The sequence below is a fragment of the Papaver somniferum genome, chromosome 5 (genome assembly GCF_003573695.1).
Source record: "Papaver somniferum cultivar HN1 chromosome 5, ASM357369v1, whole genome shotgun sequence".
Taxonomy (NCBI): domain Eukaryota; kingdom Viridiplantae; phylum Streptophyta; class Magnoliopsida; order Ranunculales; family Papaveraceae; genus Papaver; species Papaver somniferum.
The window spans coordinates 82,655,428-82,682,469 of record NC_039362.1 but is presented as its reverse complement, the minus strand read 5'-3'; the positions used below and the strand labels follow the sequence as shown (position 1 = coordinate 82,682,469).

The window sequence follows — 27,042 nt, the reverse complement described above, 5'->3', positions numbered from 1 at the left end:
TTCACATAGAACGGCTACTTTTTGACCCACCGTTGGAGATGCTTTGATGGAGCTTAAAAGATGACCTTGTTAAGCCCAATACATCCTGGCTGGCACGCTTAAAATATGACATCTCCACCAGCTGCGGTGCACTTAACCATCAAATGTGTTGTAAATTTTCAATTTTATTCAGATCTCCATGCTAACACCTCCCCAACAATGCGAATATGCCTTCTTCACCTGATATTTGATTGCCACATGTAAACAACACACAAAAAGATACTGCATCCACTGCCACTCGTTCATTTCTAATTCATAGATTTCGTGATCATCTAGATATTTCGAAAAGCTAAACCTGGATCATTTTTGCGTAACCCAAAAGCAATTTCTTGTACGTAAAGCCAATACAATCCCACCACCTTCTTTCTTTTTTTCATTACAACTTCATAAAAATTCTGTCGTATGTCGAAACCCTGACACGTCATCTTTCGATGGATGATCCATCTAGATTTACGGTGTGAGATCATTTGGCACCTGCAGAAACGGTCTCAATGGGAGTCCGAAAAATCGGGTTCTTATTGCAAAAAGAGAAAACCGTGTTCCGAATATCCCGATTCCTCATTTGTCATCCTCTAACTCACAAGTTGCTTTCCATATTTTATTCTCTTTTTTTCTGTATTTTTTCCTTCAATTGCCACCACCTTTCTTTCAGTACTGCTCTCTCATCTTCATAAAGTGAGCCAAACTCTCTCTCTATCTTTCTCTCTATATCTATCTCTAATTCTTCTTCTGGAATTTGATTGAATTTTGATTGTGGATTTTCAGTTAAGAAGAAGAAATGGTGATGTTTAAGGTATCAAAAGTAGAAACTAATCCAATCGATGGACAGAAACCAGGAACATCTGGTTTGAGAAAGAAGGTGATTACACTACCAAATCTATCTTAAATGTGTTAGATCTTTGTTTGTTTGGTTCTATTTTGGATCTGCTTCTGTTTTCTTGTAATTTGGATTCTTAACACTCATTTTCATTGTTATAATTCGTGAAGTTTATCGGATTTGGATTTTTGATTGGTTAGTATTAGATCTTTTGTTTGGTTATATCTTGCATGTTTTTTAAGATCTTCGATTGTTGTTATTGATTTCGCATTTGTGTTCAATAACTGTATATGATCGATCTGAAAACCGAGTAGTTATTGAAATTCATGCATTTTTCTGCTGTTTCCTGAACCTGATAAATCTATGTTTGATTGATGTGAATCAGTAACTGACATGGTAAGAAGGTTTTAGATTAATAAATTGTTGGTATCGGGAAAAAGGATTGCAACTAGTTGTTGTGGTTTCTTTCTCAAACAATTTGCATTTTAATATATGGAGTTCTGAGTTATCTTCTATGGATCCGGAATTGAAATTTTGGATGTCACTTTTTTCAGGTAAAAGTATTCAAGCAACCACATTACTTGCAGAACTTTGTTCAAGCAACATTCAATGCGCTCCCAGCTAATCAAGTGAAAGGTACCCTTCTGGCATTCTTCCGCATATGTTTACGCTTAAAACCGCTGAAATGATAGTTCAAAACGAATTGAAATGTCATCTTGTGGGATCTGTTTTCTGTAATTTTTTTTTCAAGTCTTTGCACTTACCAATTTCTTTGTTATGAATGCTCAATAAGTATCCCTTGTTTCACTGCAGGTGCTATAATCGTTGTTTCTGGTGATGGTCGTTATTGGTCGAAGGATGCCATTCAGGTTTTTGTTCTTCTATTCACAGAAAGATCTTATTCATACATTTTATTATTTCAGTACATTGCCTGTTCAATGTTTTGTCAAATTACTTGTATGGACATGATTATAATAAAGCAATTTTACGGCATCATAACTTAGTGCATCAGTTAGCTTTAGCTGCTACACCGAGCTGTAACTATGAGCATCTCCTTTTTCAAATATGCCTAAAGGAAGCATTGTTTCACTTAGTAATATGATGATGCCTATAGTGCCATGTGTAGATATCTGTGGTTCTTGTTTCCGTGATAGAGAAACAAGCTTGTGCTTGTTCATTGTTATGTTTATGTCAATTTTGTGGTGCTTATCCTCGTTATTAGCTTATTTTTGAACAATGGTGTCCTTTTGACCTTCAACTTCGTGAATTTAGTATCAAATTGTCAATCGTTCAACTTTGGTTCCACTGCTACTTGATATTTTACTCGATGTTTATAACTTCTTAAATGGTTTGTTGTTTCAATCGCCGGTAAGTTTTTTAGCTTCACATTTTATTCACTTATTAGAAGTCTGTAAGCCCAAATTGTATGATCTGGAGATCTCATTTATGCCTTGCATCATCTTCTTGTGTTCATTGAGCATTCACTTCAGCACTATAATTATAATTTAAAGAGCTAACATTTGTTTTTGGAATTCTCAGATTATAATTAAGATGGCAGCTGCAAATGGAGTAAGAGGTGTATGGGTTGGACTAAATGGGTTGATGTCAACTCCTGCTGTATCTGCTGTTATACGTGAACGAACTGGTGCAGATGTATGGTCACATTTGTAGTTTGACCGGTTTTAATCTATCAAACTTTTTTGATTTTCGGGAGCTTTTGCCTACATCAGTATTTTGTCGAATTTTGCCTACATTAATTTTTAGTCAAATCAGCCTGATGAAACTTTTCGTATATGGACTGTAAATTTCTAATATCAGGGATCTAAGGCATCAGGAGCTTTCATATTGACCGCAAGTCACAACCCTGGTGGTCCACATGAGGTAACTGCAGCATATATCTGCTAATACTTTAGTCTATGGCAGTTTCTTGGCAAAACTCCTGGTCTTCTAGTTCGTCTCAAAATGGTTTTTCAGTATTCATCTTCTGTCATTTCTTATAATCTCCGCTCCACAGGATTTTGGAATCAAGTACAACATGGAAAATGGTGGGCCTGCTCCCGAGGGAGTGACGGATAAGATCTATCAGAACACAACAACAATAAAAGAATACTACATTGCTGAAGATTTCCCAGATGTAATGAACAATGCTCTATCATTAGCAACATTTCTCGTTAACTGGAGTTACTCTGAACCTGTTCTAATTTTTTATTAAAAATACATCTTTCAGGTGGATCTTTCTACTGAAGGAGTAACAAAGCTTGGAGGGCCCGAGGGAGAGTTTGATGTTGATGTTTTTGATTCAGCCAATGACTATGTGAAATTGATGAAGTTAGTATTTGCATAAATTCTTACTTTTTAGTGCTTGATGAATACATTGAGTTTCCATGTTAAATTTCGTTAATTGATTTAACAAATATCCTGATCTTTATTACTTTATCATTCATATCTTCTTCCTAATCCTCAGGTTGATTTTTGATTTTGAGTCTATTCAGAAGTTGGTTGCATCTCCTAAATTCACTTTCTGGTATGTTGGTCTTATCATATTTGGATTTGAGATATACTTATTGTTCTTGTTTGTTGAAATGGCATTCCTTCGGTGTACTTTATTGTTTTTTTTTAATATTGTTTCTCAGTTATGACGCACTTCATGGGGTAGCTGGAGCTTATGCAAACCGCATTTTTGTTCAAGAGCTTGGAGCACAAGAAAGTTTTTTAATAAACTGTGTACCCAAGGTATGACTAGATTATGCAGCATCTCTTCCTATTGAGGAAGTCTTATTACATCTGTTTGTGGATGTTTTAGATTCATCTTCTGCATGGCCTTGTTAACAGGAAGACTTTGGAGGAGGTCATCCAGACCCCAACCTGACTTACGCCAAGGAGTTGGTTGCACACATGGGGTTGTCTAAAGCTAACCCTGAAGCCAATCCACCAGAATTTGGTGCAGCTGCTGATGGTGACGCTGACCGTAACATGATCCTTGGTAAAAGGTAAAGCCGTACTTGATAGCTGATAGTTATTATCACCAATAAAGAAATGGTTTAAATAAAACAAATGCCTCTGTCTTGAAACTATTCTCTTGCCATGTCAGGTTTTTCGTGACTCCATCAGATTCTGTCGCCATAATTGCTGCAAATGCTGTTAAAGCTATTCCATATTTCTCATCGGGCTTAAAAGGAGTAGCCAGGTAGTATCCTCTGTATTTTATGTTAGATTAAAGTCAAGTTCCTGGTGTTCAGTTATATTACCGTGTTTGTTAGGCACAAAAGAAGACTTCTGTTGATGAGAGGTTAAGTTAATTAAATTTGATGGTGTTCCCTGCAGGAGCATGCCTACTTCAGCTGCGCTTGATGTTGTAGCGAAACATCTAAATCTGAAATTCTTCGAGGTGATACTCCCTTGCATGCTTCTTTTAACGTAACCATAAAAATTAAGCCTTTTCTTTTCTTGGAGTTTTCTTCCATTAGTTTGAGAAGCAGCATCGTTTTGGTTTGATATCAGGTACCCACCGGCTGGAAGTTCTTCGGAAACTTAATGGACGCTGGAATGTGTTCAGTTTGTGGTGAAGAGAGTTTCGGAACTGGTACTCTCTAGACATACTCGTGTCTATCTTTTTGACATTTCATTTATGGAATGCTTTATAGTTCAGGGTACATTTTTTGAGGAATTCCATAATTTGCTGATGTTTTGTTGAATTTATTTATCTCGGTCTACAGGTTCAGACCATATTCGTGAGAAGGATGGAATATGGGCAGTATTAGCCTGGCTATCGATTCTTGCCTACGTTAATAAAGATAATCTTGGAAAAGATCAACTTGTCTCCGTTGAAGATATAGTTCGTGGTCATTGGTCTACTTACGGTCGCCACTATTACACCCGATATGACTATGAAGTAAATTTTTCATGGCTATTCTTTGTTAAATTGATCCTAGTCTTAGTTTGCACCATGAATAATGAGAACTTGTTCTGTTTATAATGTTGATTTTTCTTCTTGTAGAATGTGGATTCAGGTGCAGCCAAGGAGTTGATGGCGAATTTAGTCAATTTGCAGGCTTCCCTCCCTGATGTTAACAAGTAAGTCTCTAAAAAGAAAAACAACCCATCTTCTTTGCGGAAAGCAATTAAATTTAAATTGATTTTAGCACAGATTTTTAATTTAATCGACGTGTTGATGTTGTTTTATATAGTATCATAAAGGGAATACGATCAGATGTTGCAGATGTCGTCCAAGCCGATGAATTTGAATACAAAGATCCTGTGGATGGATCTATCTCAAAGCACCAGGGTATTAGATACCTGTTTGCAGATGGATCACGATTGGTAACGAATAAAACCTCTTTTCCTAACCCTCGATTAGCTGTTTAATGTTTGTATCTACTTTTCTACCACCATGCCCACACGATTCTGTCTGACTCTGTATCTCTCTAAAGCATTATTTGTTTCCCTACAATTCCAGGTCTTCCGGCTTTCTGGAACTGGGTCAGAAGGTGCAACAATCCGGCTCTACATTGAGCAGTATGAGAAGGATCCTTCAAAGATTGGAAGGGAATCTCATGAGGCACTTGCTCCTTTGGTATGAGTTTCAACTCAGTCTCATTTCATACACTCTCTATGATTATAGCTTCCATTGTATCGACAACATTGAATGTTTTTGGCTAATTAGGTGGAAGTTGCACTAAAGCTTTCCCAGATGGAAAAAATGACTGGCCGATCAGCTCCTACAGTTATTACATAGAGAAATTTCTGAGCTATGATAATACTCTTTCTATCCATATTCATGGAATTATCATCATGAACTTCAACTTTGTAATCAATTTTCCTTCTAGAGTTCCCTCATATTTCCTTCTTTTACCTTTTTTTTTATCATCATAAGAATGAGACATTGTTTGTGAATTATGATGCCTCGATTTCACCCACCACACTTTGCTCTCTGCTGAGATTGCAGCATCAAGTTTTACTGTTTCAGTATCTGTATCAATTTCCATATCTAGGTAGGTACTAAACATGATTTACTGCCTTTTAATTGGCCATGTTTTCATTCATGTGTATGAGAAAGATGAATGATGTATTAAGATTTTCTTCCCAAATCAGAGATGTGCAGACTCTTTCTTTCTTTTCGTGTTTATCATGGGCCAAAAGTTGGACTACCAACTTGGGGGAACATGTAGTGGAATGTAAATTTCTTCGATAATGTGATGCAAAAAGTGGAATGTAAATTTCTTCGATAATGTGATGCATAAAGACGCTCATCGAAGAAGAAAATAAGTGTCTGAAAGTGTAGAAATGTGAGGACAACCACAACCCATATCCTGATTTCTCCTGGATATGAAAAATTGCAGTTTTTTTTTTTACCCTGAGACATCTGCCAAAAGTTTACTGGCAAATGTAACTCCTCCTGAAGCAGCCCTGCTAATATGGCTTGTGGCACACGGAGGTGGCGATCAGGTCTGAATCAGTAAGGGTATACTGAAAGGATATAGGATATAAAGGAAAGGGAAGACAATAATAGCCAAGAAAGATACAATTGACAAAATGTTAAATGATATCATTCTAATTATGCACTCTTCACTATACATGAAATATTAAGCACCAAACTTGAAAGGCTTACATTGCTGGCAAATTAGCCTTCTCATAAACTTTGCTGAAGTTGGCACATCTTAAAATACTTTACCAGACACCAGCACTGAATGAATATTGCATGAAGAGACAATCTAATGCCTATCCCTGGATAAAATTCCGTTTTCAGGTCACTTGGTTTTATATGCTATAACTCTTCAACCTGCACTGAGAATCCACAGGGGCAGTGTTTAGTTCGTATTGAGCTCTCTTCATCAAAACTCTGATTGTCTATTGGGTATATATGTTCATGGCCCTGAGCGAAATCAGAACTGGAATTATGACCATAGTCTTGTCTATACTGAGCATTTGATTGCATTTCATCTTCAGATTTAGTAATTTCAGTGTGGCAGATATCGTTGTCAATCTGCTTGGCTACATGGGAGGTTTGGGGACATGAATCATCACCGTAAGTTTGGTTCAATCTTTGCCGAGTTATGATTGACGAAAGAAGTTGATACCACCTAGAAATAGCTTGGGCTTCATTTCTTTTCTTCTCTTCGGCTTCTCTTCTTTCTTCTTCTTCTGCATATGCCTGGAACAAACAATTCACAATCAAGATAGTGATTCATTTAACAAACAAAAAAATTGTCGAGAAAATCTGCCAAAGTCACAATATAGTTCCTCCTGCACTGGTAAGGTTCAAGGAAATTACCTGCAAGATAGCATCTTTGAACTCGGTGCAGACCACTATCCCTTCAAAGATGGGAATTGTTCGACCATTGCGGAAATCAAACCCAACCATGGCAGGGGCCGAATCAATTCCGAGCCTCTTCGCAACAGTGTAGACCCTGGGTAGCCTTAGGTGTACAGTTCCACGCGGGAGACACTTCTCGGACCATACATCTACTTGACCACGTTCGTTCTGAAAGTCAAATTATGATAGTTATATACACAAATGCATGATCATAGTCACAGCAAGCACTCCACGTATAACGACAATGAATATTTCATATGATTCTTTGCTACCAAGAAAGAAGGAAGTTAGATCAGAATGCTATCTAAGAGGTCACTTCACATGATCGAATTAAAAAAAAAAATATAGCTACAGAAAACCAATCACCTACCCTAGGTACAATCCCGTTTACTGCATATGGAAGGTTCAAAGGTTCCAGTTGCCACCTCCCATAAAGTGCAATACCTTCGTCTTCTTTATCAGCTTCTGGTTCAGATGCTTGTACCTTGCCAATCTTTGAAGATCGCTTCACCAACTTTGGAAAATTACCAAGAAATATACGCAAAGTCATTAGGTATATCAGCTTTCACGCAGACAAGGAGTAGAAAAACATATTGAAATACCAAAAAAATGTGCAACTCCACCATACCTTGGCAGGTTTTTCACTTGCTTTAACTTGCAATGCCTCTCGTAGCCATCTATGTTGTGAATGTAGCGTTTGTACACAGTTTCGAGGATAAACAGGATGACCAGAACAATAGCCAAGTATAGGACCCTTAGGGTGAAGTATCTGGTTCTTGGTAAGCCACCTTTCAAGAGCATAAAGGTGGTGATTTCTGTAGGCCTGAAATTAGAAGTATGTGATCAGGAGGTGAAACCGATGGCTCATAAAAAACTTAATGTAATCAAGTGCGTAAATTCAACAATTAAGGCATACTTGTTGATTAGTTGGAAGTGGTTCAGTTAATGCCCTAGTTTGAAGCTCCATATCCTCAAGAGAGTTCCTAGTCGCTATCCCACACTGAGATGAAGATTGCACACCCATGTTCATAAGATTCTGTTTAGACGCTTTCATCCCATGCTTCTCATTGGCACTACAGTTACCAGGATGTTCTTGAACTGAAGAACTTTTCACATCCCCCTCGGTGGAACTACATTTTTCTAGTGTCTTAACGTTATACAGGTTGCTTGATGTGTTGTTTGAACTGGATTCCAAATGAACCAGTCCTGCAGTGGCAACAGATTCCAGATCTTTTAAAGGTGCCAAAACTGCATCCCACCAACATGAATTAATCCGCTTCGATGCAATCTGGTACCACTTCATACAGTACCTGAAATCAAGGGACTAATAGTCACTTTCAGTCAGCTGTAAATAATGACTGAACAACATCAGAAATTTCCAATTACATTACAACATTTAGTGATCTCGTATAACAAGAGTGACAGATATGAAAATATTAGAGACCTGCGAGTCACATCTTTAGCCCCATTCCCTGCAAAAGCAACTACGTATCTCAAAGATCTCCTGCAGGCAGCAGCTGCAGCTTCAACTTTTTGCTCACCATCAACCATAGAATTGACAGCATCAACATGCACCCACCTACCAGTCATGTTTTCTCCACTGCAAAAAACTTCAGCCCAATATAAAGGAGCTCCAACTTTTCTTGAACCAATTGCAACAGAGACCCCCTGACGAGAATCTGGGAACTCTTCATTTTGGACTATTTTTGGTTTTTTATATGGAGAAGAATTATGTGATGAACTACAAGGCAAGTCTTTCATTTCAGAACCTAACTTGGCATCATGGGCACCAGCTGCAGTGGCAGCAAGAGCCATTTCTAACTGCAATTCAAACTCCAGATCACCTTTCCTCTTTGATCCTTCAACTTTCTTGGTCAAACATGTTATAGAGTCATTACTCTTGTCCGAAGCCGACATATCCTGTTTTCTGTCACTAACCACACCAGAAACCTGAGCAGATTTTGACTGGTCGACTCTTCTTGCTGAGCTTCGTTCCTTGATTTTGCATGCACCTCCACTAGAAGTTCCAACATCTTCACTGAAGCCAGTTTTGGGATGGGACAACTTGGTCGGAGAAATGGAAACTGGATCTGACTTAGCCACCATCAAAGTAGACGACTTAAATATGTCATTCTCAGTGCGAGCTGCATCTTGGCTCAAACAGCCAGACATGCCCATATGTGGTTTGAGGGATATAGCATCAAGAATGGACACAAATCTGCAAACAAATCATTCATCATAAACTGTTGAAGTCAGTGGTTAGTTCAGGTTCCAAATTAAGTAGATCCGCGAAATTGTGACTCAAGAAATTTTCCTGAAAGAACTTACTAAGGTACTTTGTGATAGAACGAACACAGAAAAAAATTGATGTAATACGATACCTAGTTGAAAGATTGAGAGCTCTGAATAACGCCACAGATAATGCAGAAATCTGGAAGAGTGAAGGATAGTAGTTAGTTCAACCCCAAAAGTATGAAGTAGATGTTAACCAACACTTCTTAGATTTGGACTTCTGCCACCTAACACTCTCAATGTTCTTTGAGATTCAAATTTATTTGCTCAGAGCAATTAAGTCGGATGTGTTCCTCTTTTTTTTTTTTTTTTCATGCCATGACTAAATAGCTACGATGAAGATACCTCTTCTGCAGTTCCTTTACGATTTTCAACAGCCGCAGCCAGATTCGATTGAAATGGTCCCTCTGAATTACTTGTGTTTGTAACATGAAAGTTATCATGGAACTGCAGCCAAAAACAATCTTACATTGAAGAATCAAATACGATTGCAAAAGCTATATATCAGTAAAAAAAGATGGGATGTGTATCATGAGGCAACAGAGCATACCCATCTGACAATGGAACCTAAATCCTTAGCAGTCAACTTTGCAACTTCAGTTATCTTCAACAAGTATGTCGGTAAAAGCGAAAGCAAGGCCGCCTGCCGTCAAGATCACTATCTTTAATTTCAATTTGATGGAACAAACATATATATACCCAAATGTGACTGTTCATGAGACTGTGAAACATCAATGCAAAGCAAGGAAACACCTGAATAAGAGGATCACTGCAAGCTCTATCAGCGATCCTTCCACGTGCTAGTAAGCACAGCAAGTGAGTCTTATGTGCTAGTTCAGCCAATTCCTAAGACACAACATAACTTTTTTAGTTTTGGCCAACTAAAATAAACCGTAATCACAATTACACAAACAATTAATGTACAACAACCATTCACCTTGTCTTCTGCCGAAGCTCTTCGAATAGGTTTGCGCTTAGAAGAAGATGGAGAATCATTAAATTCAATAACCATTTCCCTCGCCACACTATTATCCGAATTGCCGTAAACATTCTCTCCCCCAGATACATAGCCATCTTCCCAATCAAATTCATCTGCATCTTCTTCCTTGTCAGGACTAAAACTCCTTCCCTCTTCCACATTCTTTTCTGGTACAACACTTTCACTTCCAACACCAACACTATCTGTAACCTTTATGCTTACTTTCTCTTCATCATTCCCGTTTCCACTTATTTCCGCCTGAAAAATATAATGAAAATTTCTTCTGTGGCCGTCAATTGAAACAAAACAAAAAAATACAAAAAATTAAATGCTTTAGAATTTGAGCCCAACCTTGGAGGCATCAGGTTGGGTAAGATTGAGAGATTTCTTCGCCTTGGACGAGCCACCGCCACGAGAGTTTACACGTTTCTTTCCAACACCTCCCTTCGATTTACCTGGAAAGATCACAAGTTTATTGAATCACATATCATACTAGAGATTAAACACAAACCCTAACTGGAATTTGGTAAGAAAACAATGAGTAAAGTACGTACTCGCCAATGAATCTTGTTCTTGTTTTTGAGGTTGCTGTTTAGATTGACTTCTTGTTGTTCGCATTTTATTTGATTGAATTTAAAAGTGTTGATGATTTGGAGAATGAAGTTTTTTTTGTTTTTCTCCCGGGAAATTTCAAAATGAATCGAGGAGATACCTCTTCAATTATAAACAAAGTGAGTCAGGATTACTAAGATGACTCGGTCCGAGTTGGGATGTAGGACTAATACGTAAAATATGTAAACTTTTGTGGACTCTTTTATAAACCTAAACTAAAATAGATGAAAGTCTTGCCTATTTTAGGTTTTATTAGTTTCCTTCTCTTCTCGGTCTCTCAACCGTATCTTTCTTCGTATATATTATCTCATCTTCTCTCTCCGGTAACTGAATCGAAACCCTAATAATTTCTGAAGCTAATAATCGATCTATCTCTCAATTTCTTTTATCCATCTCTTGCTCTTACACTCGCGGAAGAAACTTTTGTTAATTTTTTTCAGGTAATTTTTTCTTCGTTTGTTTGTTTGATCTGTATTCCTGATCTATTTAGAGTTTTATATGGATCCATCTAATTTATTAGGTTTATGATTGTGTTATTTGGTGTAAAATTCAATTTTAGTTGAATATTATTATTATAGAAGCTCAAAGATTTACCCTTCTTGATGTTGAAACATGGTGATTAAGTAACCAAATCTTATAACCCAATAAGGAGTATGTTTTTCTTGTAGTAGCAATTGAATCGTAGTTAACAATAATACAACAATTAAAAAAGAAAAGAAAAAGATGGTCAACTTGTAGCGCTTCTTCACACCTTTAAATTAACCCAGATGGATAACCGACTGAGCCGTTTACCTAGCCACCACTCCCTAATTACCAATGAGTTTAGGATGCTTTAGCACGTCTTGCTTTTGAATTAACAAAAGCTTTGCAACCAATCTGAATTATCTTTTGTGCGTGTATGTCTTTTGAGTTGTTGTCTTTTGAGTTGTAATCCGGTGTCATCAATTAAACTTTGTGTTCAGATCTGAAATATGATCAACAAATTTGTTAGGTTGGTTTTGAGTCGATTTTAAGTGATATTTATTTGATTTGTGCAGTTGTTTGTGCAATTCCGTTCACAAAACTAGTTAACCACGAATTCAATGGCGACAACTTTGGACATGGCACTTGATGATATTATAAAGATCAACAAAAAGCAGAGTAATAATGGCAGTAGAGGGAGAGGACGGGGGAAGGGTCGCCAAGGCCAAGGCAAAGCACAAGGAGTCGCATTAAACCGTGGAAAGGCAATGCGAGTAGCTACTAAAGGGTCACTCAAGGTGAAAGCTCGGCCATCGGGTTTCAAATCAACTGCAAAGGCAAGCTCGAAATACCATTGATGTTTTTTGCTGTATGTTCAAGAACCAATTAAAAGAAATCATCATCTTTAGAACTCAATAATTACTAGGAGAGGGGATAGTTCTATAGCAAGGACAAGCTCAGTCGAAGTTCTCATCAAGAAAGAAATTTTGGTTTGCATGTCTTGCTTATATCGTAATCATCATTGGTTGTTCATAGTTTAGTGGGTGTTATTATAAGGAACTATTTGGAGCTTCTTGATATGTGTGGAAATCATCAGTGCTGCCTACAATTATTATGATAGATAGTTCATGGAGTTCACTGTCTGAGGAGCTTTCTTCTGTTGAGATTTTCAATGCAAGTGCTCACCAGTACCATGCATATCATCAGCTTATCTGTAGGAGGGTGGGATCATCTATTCCCATTATCATCGACGCACTATTTTTATTTTGCGACCATTCTAGTTTTTTTTATTGCTTCTTACTGAGAGAAATACAATTTTAGTTGCTTCTAGTCGGCTATAATTGTTTTAGAATTTACTGTTTTCATCTTCTGGAATATCTCACTATGGATGGCTTGAAGAGAATTGAATTATGATCTCCGTGGCATCGTGGTGATATGATCATCTAATTTGGATATTCATACATGGTCAATTTGCTCACTCGTTCTCCTAACTTGGATTTTTGTAAACATCCTTCAATCAGCCCTCCAGAACCAAAGGTATTTCGTTGAAGCCTGATTTGTTTGAAGATAGCCTAGTAGCTGCTTGGTATCCTGGGATTGAAACTGGCACGAAGCTATATGTTTCTAATCTGGATGTAGGAGTAACCAATGAAGATATCAAGGCATGTCGTGATTTAGCTCTTTCTCTTTCTTGTTCATATTCATAATCCTCTGGGAAGGGCCTAACACCTGTTATTTCGTATATGATGGTTGGATTCACGTTCAGGAGCTATTTTCTGAGATAGGAAGTCTGAAGAGATACTCAGTTCATTATGACATGAATGGTCGACCAAATGTAAGCATTGCTCCATCTTTTTTACTTTTCGACTGCAGCAGTAACTGTTGCAGATTAATGTACTATTTAAAAGGTTAGGGCGTCTTCTTTTGCTTTTGCATCTGGTACTCTGGAAATTGTAATTATCACGTGGTCATTATGCTGCTCACTTGTCTGAAAAGGAGCTTGTACTTGGTGTAGGGATCAGCCGAGGTGGTGTTTAATCGAAAGGCTGATGGATTAACAGCCATGAAGCGATATAATAATGTTCAACTTGATGGCAAGGCGATGAAGATAGAGATCATAGGTACCAGCTTGGCAGCACCAGTTTCAACTCGTATTAGTGTGATTGGAGCTAATGGAAGAGGGAAAAGGACAGTCATTATGACGTATGTATCTCTTTCTCTCTTTTTTTACTTGTTACTATGAGCGGGAAGTTACATTTCAATAGTAATTTTAAATATATTTATACCATGTCTTATCTAATTGAAAGGTGTGGATATTTTAAATATATGTGTTGAGGCCCTTAACCAGTTGGATAAGTATACCGAGTCCTCCAAGAATTGGATATTAGTTATGTCGAGTCCTCCAAGTTTGTGGTCACACCTGATAATTTTACTTGGTCGTCAAGTTTACTTCCTTTCGGTTAAGATGCTTTTCTGGAGTTATTTTGTGTCTTGATCATGTCTGAGGAAACTTTGATGTTGTAACGATGTTTCAGCGTTTTCTCTAATTTTTGATCATTTGCAGGCCGGGCATGGGTCGAGGAGGAGGCGGCTCTGGTTTATCAAACCGTGGAGGTAGTACAAGGTATGGTGTTAATACAGGTTCCTTTTTAAGTTTTGCTAACTAGTCCCATAATCTCATCACAATTATTATTGTGAAGATTAGAACCCTTCCAAAATTAGGACCCTTCCAAATGTCAATAAATGTTCTTTTTTTCCTTCTGATTTGTAACTTTTGACTGTATTATTTTTTTTCAAGTAATGCAGCATTGGGTGACAGTTGCCTGTTTTTTTTTTTGCATTTTCTGCTTGTAGGAACAACCGTGGTGGTGCTCAACGTGGTCGGGGGGGAGCTAAAAGCCGTGGTGGCGGTGCTGGCCGTGGCCGAGGTGGCGGTCGTGGAAAGACTAAACCAACTGTTAAGTCTGCTGTCGAGCTTGATGCTGAACTAGAGAGTTATCATGCTGAATCTATGCAATCTTAGTAAATATTTGCAGCTAACTAGTTGATTACAAGGAGTGACTCTATTGTATAAAAACCATCCTCCTGTGGTAGCTTCTTTTGAATCTTTTGCTTTGGGATACGTGCTTTTCTTTTGTCTTCAGCAAGTTTGTTGCTCATCTTTGCAGTTTGTCGATCAAGTATTCTTTTTCTTTTAGCAGCAATATCATGTGCATGCTCTCACAATGATTTATGCACTTTTGGTGGTTACCAACTTCGGGGAAAATTAAGAATACAAAAAACTATAAACCCTTTAATATTGCAATCCAAAACTGATTCTCTTACCCAGCCCTAGAGGTAAAAGATCTGGAATACTAGTTGGCAGCTTCAACTTACAATATGATAATATTCAAAAATAGCGATTAGGGACAATGGTGGTTTATGAAACACAGAATTTACTGTTCTATCTTGATATCTTCCTTCAGAGCTAGTTCTCCTGAATCGCTTTTGCTGAACAGTTTCTCAACTATGTCACTCCAATTGGTTCTTTTCCTTTCGGACTTCGATTTCTTGTCTTCTGTTTGTGTGTCCTGATATGCTGAAGCACTTGATGCTTCTTCCTCACCTGTTATGGTGAGTGGAGGTGGTTGCTCTTCCTCTGTTGTGGCATGAGGCACATTCAAGCTAACAGCTCTCTCCAATGCATCCTTGTGTTCTTTCTGAAGCGTCTGTAACCTTTCAAGCTTCTGGACCATAGGGGCAGTTGTTACCACTTCCTCACTGCTTTCTTTCATCCGCTGCAGAAAGTATGTAACATTAGCCTCCAGTTCCAAAAGAAGGAAATACTCTGTAATTACCAGTACCAAATGTGGCACTTCTGTTGTGAGAAACTTCAACAAATTATTCCAGTTAACAATAGGACAAAAGACAGCCAAGTCCAACAAAATAAGTTCCCACCAATCACTAATTATATCTCAAAGAAAGACTGCATTATAGCTAAAAACAGGAGAAAGATGAAAAACACTTCCTACTCACTTCCAAAGCTTTACGCGCTTCTCTTTCAATCCAAATGATTGCATGATCTGATGTTGCATTGCTTGACAGCACAATATGTTCAAATCTTTCTTCAACCGGAATGGCAGTTCTGACCTCAGGAGGATATCTCCCACATCTGTGTTTATTCAGCAGTGACAAGCAACTCAGATTCTTCACAACAACCAGAAATAGTTTCTGCGGAATTAAACTAGTGTAATTACCCTTCATTCATTTTTCCGATAAATAGTTCTCAAGACTGCTGGGAATGAAGTTGCACAAAGATTATGTAACAGCGACTGATTGGTTTTTCTGAAATTTCAATTTCCTCGTATGGACACGTGTTTCCCCTAGTACTCGTACTGGATGTGGAAGCAGCAATAGCTTTGGTAGACTGAAATTTTAACATCTTTGCATCCTAGTTCTTTAAAGCACGAAATAATACGAAGAATGAAAGATATGACACACTCTAAGAATATAGATGGTAACATGTTATTTGATCAAAATATAACTCATGCATGGCGTGGCCCGTTTTCCTTTTTTTTTTCCTTCGGTCGTGTTGAAGAGGCCGTACCAATAGTCGTACCAGTACCATTGTTACCCAGCTAAGATTCTAAATGGGATTTATCCTTAGCAGATATTCTATGTGTTCATGTCTTTGCTTTGACAAATCATCAAGAATGTCAAAAATGACCACAAGACCAAAACAAATGAAACTTCCGTAATCATTGCCAAGAAGCTGAAACAAAAGAAAATTCAAAACACGACTAAGAGGGTACCTGCAAAACTTTCTTTCTACAATATGATACATTCTTCCAGGAGCATAAAGCCTTCTTGGATCTCTAAGCTTTCTACCTTCGGGTATGAAGGTGTCTCTCATGCAAACCAAAAATAATAGGCAGGGCAAGCTGTCGAAAGCATTAAGACCTGGTTTAAGAAATACTCACTTAAATGCTGAAAAAGAAATTGGTGGTTTTCTAACCTAAATTGTTAAAGTGGACTACAAACAAAGAAAAAATAGACATGATTATAGAACCAACAACAAAAAAGTAAAAGGATGACAACAAGATCTAAAAAGAAAGGGAAAACACAGTTGTCGTATGACGAACCAGAAGATTGATTTGAAAACATCTTCCAGAGGTGTCGGTGTTCTTGGTAAGAAGTCATCCTGAAAGAGAAGATAACAAGTATCACCCATCAGTGTCTAGTGGTGAAAAGGAAGAAGAGGCATATCAAACTAATCTAGATAGACAGAGAATATATTTAACTAGAGAGAGAAACCACGTTAAGGAAATTCACAGTGATATGCACCATGAGTATGGTATTATAGGTTACATTGTAACATTAATACCCTATAGTGCCTATACCCACATTGAAACGTCTCTGGAACAGAAGGTGAGAAGACTAAAATCAATTTCCTCAAAACCTATATAAGGATCATTAGATAAATGTGGTGATGAAACTGAATTGTGAAATTGCCAAGGAAACCGAGTGACTCGCGAAGGCATTGCACTAGTCATTGATTCTCCTTTTTCTAGCTAAGTTCTATCAACCCACTATCTTGAGTTCCTCCTAGTTCTAAGGAGCTAAAACAACATATATCAGTGACAGTTCAAATCACAACAAGTAATACATGATTAAGAACCTCCTCTTACGGTTTCATCAAAAAGTAAAACTTAAGCATCAGACTTACTTGCAATATAACAGAGTTGATAACATCTGCATACTTGACAGCTAAATTCAAAGACATACATCTAGCTGGAGCAATAGCATAACACTTGACATTACTCCTCCGAATCCCCCCTAATTGATTCCGATGATTCACCACCACAATTGTTAACAATGCCGCCACCCCCGACCCCAACGAATGCCCAGCAAATATCATCTTATACCTAAATCAACAGAAAAACATCATTAAAAGACCCAAAACAAAAAATTACCAAAAATGGAAAAAAATGATCCCCAATTGAGTTATACCTAGATCCATTATCAAGCCATAAACTCTTCAAAGTATCAGATTCTTGATTCAATAACCAAATAGCAGATTTTAACAAACCATGATGAACATACCCACCATCAAACATTTGCATACCTAATCGATTATCTAATAATAGTTTATAATCACTTTGACTAACTAAATTCAAACCCCGTATAGCTAAAACAATTTCTTGATTTGTATGATCTATATAAATCAAATAAGGTGGTGCTCGACCATTATTCTGTTCATATGTCACTCTTTTAATGACCCAATCTGGGTTCATACCATAACCACAATCAGGCCCAAATCTTGGGTTTCTTAAATCATCTTCATAAACAGCTAAAATTGCTCTACAAATTCTTGGTATTGGTTCGAAATCTTCTGGGGTTGATAATGGCCATGTTGCACTATCATCTGAACCAACATATGTACATCTTTTCCATATCCATCTTGTTACTCCTAGACATAGTACACATTCAACTCCGCATATAAGGGACATTTTTCTTTTTTCGGGGTGTTTTTTTGGGCTGGATTTTCTTGAATCAGGACTGGTTTTGGGTTTGTATTTTTTTCTTCAGAGAGAGAAGGGAAGAAAGAGTGTCTGAATAGTTGAGAAAGGAATAAGTAAAAAGGAGATTGATTTAGAGTGACGACAACTAAAAACACCTGCATTACTTTATCATTACTACAGTAGTACCAAACCATTCATTGATATACTTCTTCCCAACCCAACTGGGGGAGCCAACTTGGTTTTGTATTTTTAAATGGCATTTGAGGACAACACCTGTCGAGACTGTTGGTTTTTGATTTATTGTAGCAATTGTAGTGACGGTGGATGGTACCAGTTCAATTGGATAATATAAGTTTTTTTTTTTTTTTTTTTTTGAAGCAATTGGATAATATAAGTAGTTCTCTTGTAGGTTCTTAATTTCCACTTTACATGATAAATTTTATTCTATCTTGCAAATGAAAGCCAAGAAACTGTATAGTAAGAAAACAAAGTAGTATCACAATTGGTTGGATTATGATTCCAAAATCATTCTTTCAATCTTCGGATTGTTTGTTATTTTTGTTGATAGACTCTTCACGAATTATTTTTTGTTAGTATTCTTTAATTGTATTCCGATTTTTGATTTTGATGTTCCTGAAGTCCATGTAATCTCTATTTTATTATGATGAATATGAATGAAATTTTATGAGATTTATCAAATAAACAATACAAAAAACAAAACAAGTAGTATCTCTTATCTTGATACGAATGCTCGTACCTCAGATTAATTACATCGAAACCTACCAACAACAACTAACTTTTCATGGGTATTGTGTCTCCACAAAAAACGCAGTTTTTCTTGTGGAAAGCAATTAACGAAGGCGTATCAAATCATATTCACTTCACCAGTTCCAACATTTGCCCACAATGCAATTCCGATCCAGAGAGTGCGGTTCACATTCTGCTCTACTGCCATATTGTTGTAGATTTGTGGCCTACTGGTCCATTTGTAATTGATGAATCTTTAGGTATCACATACTCTCGTGTGATAACATTTTAGTAATTTGATAAATTTCATGCTGAAGAAAAAAAAGTGATAGCACTTAACTTTTCATTTTTTATTTATCTTTTGACAAAATTTAATTTAACTTGGTTACGATAACTTGGTACATGCCAGTTTAAAATGTCTATGAGCTTCAAGGGATACACAAACCACCATATTCTAGCTATTTTCTTTATTCATACATGCTTAGTCATTTGATCCGCCACACCATTACCAACATAATTTACATCCATCGAGGGTTTTGACCCAACAAACCTATGCAAGTGAGAAGCTAGTTGTTGTTGTAGGAGATTCACATTACGCAAGTGAAGATGGTGATCTTTGTAATAAGGAAAAAATAATCTTAGGATTCAGATCAAGTTTTTTTCGCAAAATTTTGACTCATAGGCCCAACCTAAACTCTGCCTCACGAACGAGATTTAGATTTCGGCTAACGGTGCACACGGTACGGTTCGGTTCTTGTCGAGACCGAGTACCTGTACCTCCTTAGCCTCGGTTCCTATTTTTGGACCGGTACCTGTACCATGTACCTCGGTTCCGGTTCGGGGCCAGTACGGTACCAGGTACGGTTCCGGTACTAGTCTCGGTCCTTAATTTTTTCAGACAATTTTTTTCCTGTTAAGAACCTGTTTTACTGAACAACAGTATGTTAAGAAATATCTCAAAGCACAATACATAACAATTAACAACTAACAACAAGTAGCAATAATATTAATACTAGCAAAGAAAAATCTCAAATACCAAGTCTTGAAAAAACTGAAAAAGTAACAAGTAGCAAAAGAGTCAAAGACTGACAGACACAGTCACTCACACACACAACTAAACAGTAGTCTTAACAAGTAGCAAAAGAGGTAAAGTAACAAGTAGCAGTGGCACTGAATGGACAGTGGTGGTAAAAATGTAACAAGTAGCACTGGTGGCAATGGCAAATACAAAGTCTTGAAAATCTATTCCACGATAGCAGCACTGGTGGTGGCATTATTGTTGATAGGACCAAGTAGCTCCAAACTTCAGCAACTAATCAAGATTACCTGCAACAATACACTTGATCAAGTCAAAGCACAATACAAGAAAGAACCATAGATCAGCAAAACATGAAATGAAAAAAATGAAGCAAAATGCAAACCAACATGTTGAAACTAGAGTATGATCATCATAACCTAGAAGATATCACATTTTTATTTAGAAGAAGAAGCAAAATTACACACAAACAAAGATTTGAAGGGGAAAAACAAAGAATTACAGAAACAAATGTGTAAGGTTTTAGCAGTATTCACCAAAATCAATCCAAAGTAGCTAGAGCTAGGGTTCGCTGTATCAAGACTTCCTTTCCAGCAGCAGCAACCCTGCAATGTAAAACACCAGTAAAAAGATAACATCAGTTTTCCCCCCAAATGCAGAAAGAGCATACAACTAACAGTCTAACACTGTTACATCAAACTGTTATATCCTGAATTGCAAAACTAATCACTGACATTGTCAATGTAGATTAGGTTGGACTAACACAGATACCTCTGTATTGTTGAACTTGGTAAAATAAATTCACATTCAAGGGAAATTAGATGACAGGGAACTACATACAGATCAAACTAATGCACATTTAAACCAAATATTCGACATAAATAAAACAGAACTTTGCCTATTGCTAACCTCTTTTGTATATACTATTGCTACCCCATGTCTCATCCATCAGTCGCCCAGTTCAGTTTTGGCTTTTGGGAGAACCCATATTAAAGAACCCCACTCTACCAAAAACGATTCATATGACAATCAACTAAAATTATAAAAACTCAAATCAAATCAATAATGTAACAATAACAAAGACAAAAGCATCAATCACATGCACAGATTTTAGAGATTGAGTTTTGACTCAGTACCAATAAATTGAACCCTAAAAGAATCAATTCAGCAAAATCACAACATGCAAAAATCTTTAAGATTTCATTACCTCCATCAATCATAACCTATATGCTTGAATCAACTAATGAGAGAAGGTTACAGAGATGATAATGGGTTTACCGTTTACCCTTTTGGATTCTCAGTACAGCTTCAAAAAAGAGGTTGTTGATCTTTCCTCATCTAATACTGCAAATCATCAAAAACCACAAACAACCCATGATTAATAATCTAAAATATTGAAGTGGGTTTTGATTAATTTACAAAATTAAGCTAACAAACGCGCCATTGATGGACTCAAATTTGAATTTTTTTTCTCCTTCTTCTTCTGGACCGAGAGGTGGTGTAAGTGTAACTGGTGGTGTAAGTGTATCTGGTGTTCGTGGACTTGAAGTCTAATGGAGAAGAGAAGAAAACTCTTCCCTGTAAATCTAATGGAGTTCTTCCTTCTCAGAGAGAGAAGACGGAAAAAAAAAGAGAAACTCCAGCCTTATTGTTCTATATATACCACCTTTAAATCTAATGGATATTATTAGTTTATTACCCCTAAATCTAACGGCTATTACTACTCGGTACATTCGGTCTGGGACGGTACGGAACTTGGATAGGACCGTGTACCTGTACCTCCCTAGCCTCGGTTCCTATTTTTTGGACCGGTACCTGTGCCCCCTTCCTCGGTTCGGTACAAAAACAAGTACGATTCCACCGGTTCCAGGCCAGTCGGGGTTTTCGGCTCGGTTCCTGTGCACCCTTAATTTCGTCCTCATGAGAGAGGCACAACTGTCGGACCCTCGATACACACAAATAAGACTCAGTTTTTGGTCTCTTGAGACTCAATTCTCAAGCCTTAGGGCCTATAGACACGACTCCTAGTACATCCCCTCGAGATACACTGGTTATGTCTGCTTCATAGTCCCATATAAATAAGAGACACTTTCGACACATATATACACCTCAAGCTTAGTCTCGTGATCATTTCATAACCGACTCCATGGGGCCTGAGCCTCATGAGTATATCCTAGTTGACTCCATAGGCCAAAATTCTCACCAGCTGATAGACACATTTATATGTCTAATATGTCTCAATTGTATGTATTGTTAGTGCTCAATTTTGTATTTATTGTGTTATTTTATGTCTTTGTAGGAAATTTTAAAGAAATATGCCCTTGCGGCGAAATGGGCATAAAAAGTGGTGTTTTACACCCCAGGATAAAGTGTTAAAGGCACCCCAGAAATACGCTAAAAGCACCCGGAGGAGTTGTAAAAACACCCAGAAAAATTACTATTTTCGCCCCAATTGCTAAAGGGACCCCAGGAATGGATAAAGGGGAGGTCCCTTTCTTCCAAAATTTGAAATCAGAAAAAGGCGGGAAAAATGATGCATGCAACTGGCAGAAGTTTGATCAGACATTTGGACGTGATTTTGTGCGATTCAATCGCTGAAACTTTGTGGAAAGATGTGATATATCATAATAAAGATGGTATGGGTGTTTGGTTCGACCATAATTGGCTTGAATTGTCTAGGCAATCCACGAGCTGGAAAAAGGGGAATACGTGCAGGGAAGAGTTGTTCACGGGATTCAGCGTGTTTGTACGTGTTTGCATGGAGTTGGGATGCTGTAGAAACTTGTTTGGAGTGTGTTCCACATCAACACAAGCGCGGAAGAGGAATTAAAGGAAAGAAAATCCCGTATTTCTTCGAAAAAGGAAAGAAAATATCCCGAGTAAAAGAAGATTATTTGGGATTAATGGAGGAGATTCAACGCGTGTTTTTGGTTTAAATAGGTTCCCTGGGAGTCCTGGAGGGGGTGTCGAGAGTTTGGGGTCGAGAGAAGGTCCAGAGAAGCAGAAATCAAGAGTTGATGAAACTTTGTTTCTGCTGCTGCTGATGATGAAGAACACCAAGAACACGAAGAACAGACTCGCAAGGACAGTGGTTTATCAACAACGTCTAAGACGCACATCCGTGGGTCGTAGTGCAGTCTAAACAGCAGCAACACTTGTTTTTTATCGTTCATTCTGTGACGCTTTTTGTGCGTCGCAGATTACAGTTTTACACCATTTTCTCTTCTTCTCTTCATTGTAAACACCATTTGAGCAATAAATAAATATTTTGAGCGTGTTTTTATCATGATGAGATAAAACCCAACACTGGGACGACAAAGGAGGGTGAATTTCATACACGGGTAAATTTATTTTATTCTTTTTTATGACTTTTGCATTAATCTAAAATTGAAATATGATTTGAATTAATTGGTTGTTATTTAATTTGATGATGTATGCTTAGCTTAGGTGTTTTGATACATCATGCTTAGGACTTACAATCGATGTTTTGAGAATCTATCTTGGAAAAATCAGAGTCTATGTTAATTTTATTGAGTTTTATTTGTCAAAGAATATATGAATGAACCCTGTGTAGTGAATTCGGCCAAATCCTTAGTCCCAGTACCTCTCGCCCATTGTTAATATTTTTGTATATATAATTTTATCAAATCTTTAAATTTAATCTTCACAAGTCCGAGAGTTTGAACCTCATTACTACAACTTCATCAAAAAACCATATCATTTTGGCGCCGCCGACGCGGATTTGTGCTTAGGTAGAATTTTTAGGTTTTTATTATTTTTTATTATTCCATTTGTTCTTTTTACGTCTCTTTGGTTGTGTCTTTGTATTACAGGTTTGAAGTAGGATACTAAAGACCTTGGAATCAAAGCTTAAAGGTAAAAGAGAAGGAAAAAAGACAAAGCAAAAAAATAAAGAAAAAAGAGAGAGATTTATTTTATTTATTCTTTTTTTAAGAGACTTTTCATATTTTTTTTTGTAATTATTATTATTATTATTTGTATTTCTTTTCATTGGACTGGACTTTGGACAATTTATTTTAATTTTAAACCCTACGGAAGGGTTATATAAAAAAAATTATATATAAACTGTGTGCATGGAAGGACGACGATTACTATATCGTCTCGGCCCCTCGGGTTCGTACATGACATAGGAGTCGTGGCCCGAGTCGACTTCAACGGTTCATTCCCCGTCTGGTACGGGAGGTAAGTCCATCGAAACACTCGCGAATCTCCTGTAAGCGAGTTACTGTATTCCTTAAGGTGATTCATTGATTGAGGACGAATTTGGACTGTTTTTAAATTCCTAGTAAAGGGCAAGGCATGGCCAATACAAGATAAGGGTTCGGATTTCATCACCGCTCCCTTCTTGCCCGCCTTAGGTAAACGAAACCTAACGCGAACCGAAGCTTAAAATTTGATTATAACGAGACCGATAGGGTAACGAGCTTGGTAGGAAAATCTTTAGAAAAATATTGGTTACTCTTTTAAGCATACTTCAAAGTTCTTGATGGTTTCTGTAAGTTGAATGCGTGACTGCGCCGCCTTGTAATACCGGTGAGGCTTTGGATATCAAATCTCCACTGAGCTTCCCTCGCCTCGATTCAACTTGCATTAGCTCGGATTGATTCCAGAAGGGTGTGCTCAAATTGTAAAGAATTCCTTTTCGAAGGAATAGAAGCTGGTCTAGAAAACAATCTAAGTGGAGCCATCATGCTTTTTGTTTGCTAGATTCTATAGGTTTGATTTGGTCGAGTCAGCCTTGTTTGTGATTGTGTAGAATTCCCTTGCAATTAAGAATGTCGAACTGGTATGATAGAAGCCAATACAATGAGTATCGACCTGAATTTGAATATGGACATCATCCTTTTTATGACCATGGTGGTAATAGTAGTTGGGAACGCCAACCCTTTCAAGGTTATGGTTCATACCATGGTGATCCCAATTACTATCCACACGCGAATTGGTCTTACGAGCAAGAAAATCAGGAACACTGTAGTACTGGTTACTCGTTTTTGGAAACTAGTCTTGATTATGATATTTCTGAACCTGTTTCATCTCTAGAAGAGACCCAACAACGGATTGAAAGGACGTATAAACATTTAGTTGCAATGAATAGTTCAAAAGAAGAGTGTACACGATATTCTGAGATAATAAACGAGAGTAGTGAACGTATAAGTGTTATGCTCAGTGAAATTCAGGCACGTCTAGAGGCAGAAAATGAACAGTTACCTAATGCTGCTCGAAATGATCTAAATTTCCAAAATAGTGTTTCTAATTCTACCCTTGATATCAATAGTGAATATTTGCCTAATTTAGAGGACGAGGTTAGAATAAAAGACACTACTTATTTAGATAAAGTTCAATCATCTTCGTACTATTATGATGAGGATAGTAGTAATGAAGAATCTGAAATGTGTAGGCATAGTGATCAGGAATCTATTAATCCAATTGAGCTTTATAATGATTCTAGTTCAAATCCAAATAACTTTTATGATTATTCACCTATTCAAAAGGACGAGGATTTGATTAGGGATACCACCGTTTTAGACGATGTAGTTTTTCCTTTTGATTACGAAGCCGATAATGCTTCAGAGGAACGGGTTTATTCCGAAAATGCTGTTTAAGAGTCTAGCGACTTAGAAACAATAGTCTTAGACGAAGAAAATGAACTCGTAGAGCTATTAAATATGAGTAAGGATGCGTCGCTTGAGTATAACCTCGAAGGAGCAATTGACTATTTTCAGGATTCCAATGATCTAGAAATTAGGGAGATTGTAACTAGTCTATCTAGAGACACTGAAAACTCTAAGTTTGGGGGTGATTATCACCTTCCTAGTACCTTACCTTTAACTCTCAGAAAGTCCCTTCACTTAGGACTTGATATCTCTGCCTCGACAATTTTACAAGATTACCTTCATACTCGTTTTCCCGAACCTAATGATGTCCAGGAAGAAGTTCAGTCGTTAGAAACCCATCCTCTGGTTGATGTGGTTTGCCCAGGATATGATCCCCAGATTGACTTTGTTTTCCCACCAAATAGTTTTCTTCCAACTGTGGGAACGTTTATATTCCAAATGTGTCGAATATTAAGTTGTGAGACTAAACCTAAATGCTTTAGGAAATTAGAATCGACACATTTGCTTAAGAATGACCACTACTCTCATTGTGGTCAATTGTGTAAGTCAAATATTATTGACTTAGAGGATCCTCAGTTATTTGGGTTATTATTGTGCGCTTCTAAGATCATATTTGAGTTTTTCCAGACTCTAGGACCTAATGATTCAGATCCCACCTATGAAGAAACGCGGCCAATGAAAATTTTCTATTTAGACCCTTTCATAGAACCTGAACCTGAACCACAATTAGATATAAATTTCTTAATCAGGAAACTAAGTAAGGGCATGCTAGTCTTGTTCACTTTCTTGGTTCATTGCAGTTTCCTTTGGTCAGCTCTATTTAGTTTTGAAGACCCACAGTTATTTCGACTGTTACTTTATGGTTCGAGTTGACTAATCCTTTCCTAAGTCTGGCTGAAGACTTTAAACTTAGCACTTCTTGGGAGGTATCCCATGCTCATGCAACACGGTAATATCTTTCCTTAACTCTTTCGCTTCAAATGGTAACAGTTTCTCCTTGTTCATGCTTTTAGTTTCATCTTTAGAACATTGAGGACAATGTTAGATTTAAGTCTGGGGGTATGGGAAAATCTTTTAGTTGCAATAAATAAATACGCTCCAGAGCCTAGAGATTTATGCGTATTCAGGATGGCACTAACTAATCTAAGTCGATGGAAGCATCTTGGTTGTAGGAGTTGAGGAACCAATCTGATTAGATGGAAACATCTATAGAGTCTATTCATAAAAGCACAGAGCTCATGTGTTAGAAATAACATGATAGTTGCACCATATCTCATTGAGTCCTTTTCATTTCTTTTTTTATTTTATTTTTTCTTTTTAAACTATGTTTCTCTAAGTGATTAGGTGGGGCACACGATTCAAGTTGTTACCACTGCTAGGGTGAATTAGAGTGACTGAGTTACTAAAAAAAAGAAAAAGAAAAAAAAGACCGGACCAGTTAGACCAATCGGAATAAGTATTAACATTTGGATAGCAATATGCGTGTGTTCTCCCTGTTTCCGTCGCCTAAGCAAGCGTGGAATGCAGGACCCGTGGGAACTATCGTGTAATCTGCTGACAAGAAGCATGCGCTAGGATCAAAAAGATCTATTCATGCCGTTAAGTTAAA

General features: G+C 37.4%; 4 protein-coding genes across 5 annotated transcripts; 2 read left to right on the top strand and 2 right to left on the bottom strand.

Annotated features, from left to right (window-relative positions):
- The first annotated feature begins 557 nt into the window (after positions 1-557).
- Positions 558-5,969, top strand: LOC113282039 (phosphoglucomutase, cytoplasmic-like). Its single transcript, XM_026530966.1, has 19 exons — positions 558-714; positions 805-898; positions 1,411-1,492; positions 1,670-1,725; positions 2,396-2,509; positions 2,675-2,737; positions 2,871-2,990; positions 3,084-3,184; positions 3,321-3,380; positions 3,490-3,589; positions 3,689-3,846; positions 3,948-4,043; positions 4,181-4,244; positions 4,358-4,439; positions 4,573-4,748; positions 4,854-4,930; positions 5,044-5,176; positions 5,313-5,429; positions 5,520-5,969. The coding sequence occupies exons 2-19, from the start codon at positions 818-820 to the stop codon at positions 5,589-5,591; spliced, it is 1,752 nt and encodes a 583-aa protein (XP_026386751.1). The 5' UTR covers positions 558-714; positions 805-817; the 3' UTR covers positions 5,592-5,969.
- Positions 5,970-6,383: 414 nt separating this feature from the next.
- Positions 6,384-11,118, bottom strand: LOC113282037 (DNA repair protein RAD4-like). Of its 2 annotated transcripts, none has more exons than XM_026530964.1 (13): positions 10,995-11,118; positions 10,792-10,895; positions 10,399-10,698; positions 10,215-10,307; positions 10,012-10,104; positions 9,807-9,908; positions 9,551-9,600; positions 8,614-9,387; positions 8,086-8,479; positions 7,798-7,992; positions 7,540-7,683; positions 7,128-7,337; positions 6,384-7,007 (listed from the first exon to the last, which is right to left on the bottom strand). In XM_026530964.1, exons 1-13 carry the CDS (start codon positions 11,056-11,058, stop codon positions 6,621-6,623), a joined length of 2,910 nt encoding a protein of 969 aa, XP_026386749.1. In that variant the 5' UTR covers positions 11,059-11,118; the 3' UTR covers positions 6,384-6,620. The 2 variants fall into 2 exon arrangements, with proteins under 2 accessions (XP_026386749.1, XP_026386750.1); XM_026530965.1 differs by having other exon boundaries at positions 10,012-10,065.
- A 176-nt stretch (positions 11,119-11,294) lies between these two features.
- Positions 11,295-14,717, top strand: LOC113282036 (THO complex subunit 4D-like). The gene is made up of 7 exons (XM_026530963.1): positions 11,295-11,492; positions 12,090-12,350; positions 13,035-13,175; positions 13,280-13,348; positions 13,529-13,716; positions 14,078-14,137; positions 14,368-14,717. Exons 2-7 carry the CDS (start codon positions 12,135-12,137, stop codon positions 14,534-14,536), a joined length of 843 nt encoding a protein of 280 aa, XP_026386748.1. The 5' UTR covers positions 11,295-11,492; positions 12,090-12,134; the 3' UTR covers positions 14,537-14,717.
- A 61-nt stretch (positions 14,718-14,778) lies between these two features.
- LOC113282035 lies at positions 14,779-18,195 on the bottom strand. The gene is made up of 6 exons (XM_026530962.1): positions 17,503-18,195; positions 17,219-17,417; positions 16,635-16,693; positions 16,305-16,433; positions 15,529-15,664; positions 14,779-15,290 (listed from the first exon to the last, which is right to left on the bottom strand). The coding sequence occupies exons 1-6, from the start codon at positions 18,000-18,002 to the stop codon at positions 14,949-14,951; spliced, it is 1,365 nt and encodes a 454-aa protein (XP_026386747.1). The 5' UTR covers positions 18,003-18,195; the 3' UTR covers positions 14,779-14,948.
- Between the last annotated feature and the right edge of the window lie 8,847 nt (positions 18,196-27,042).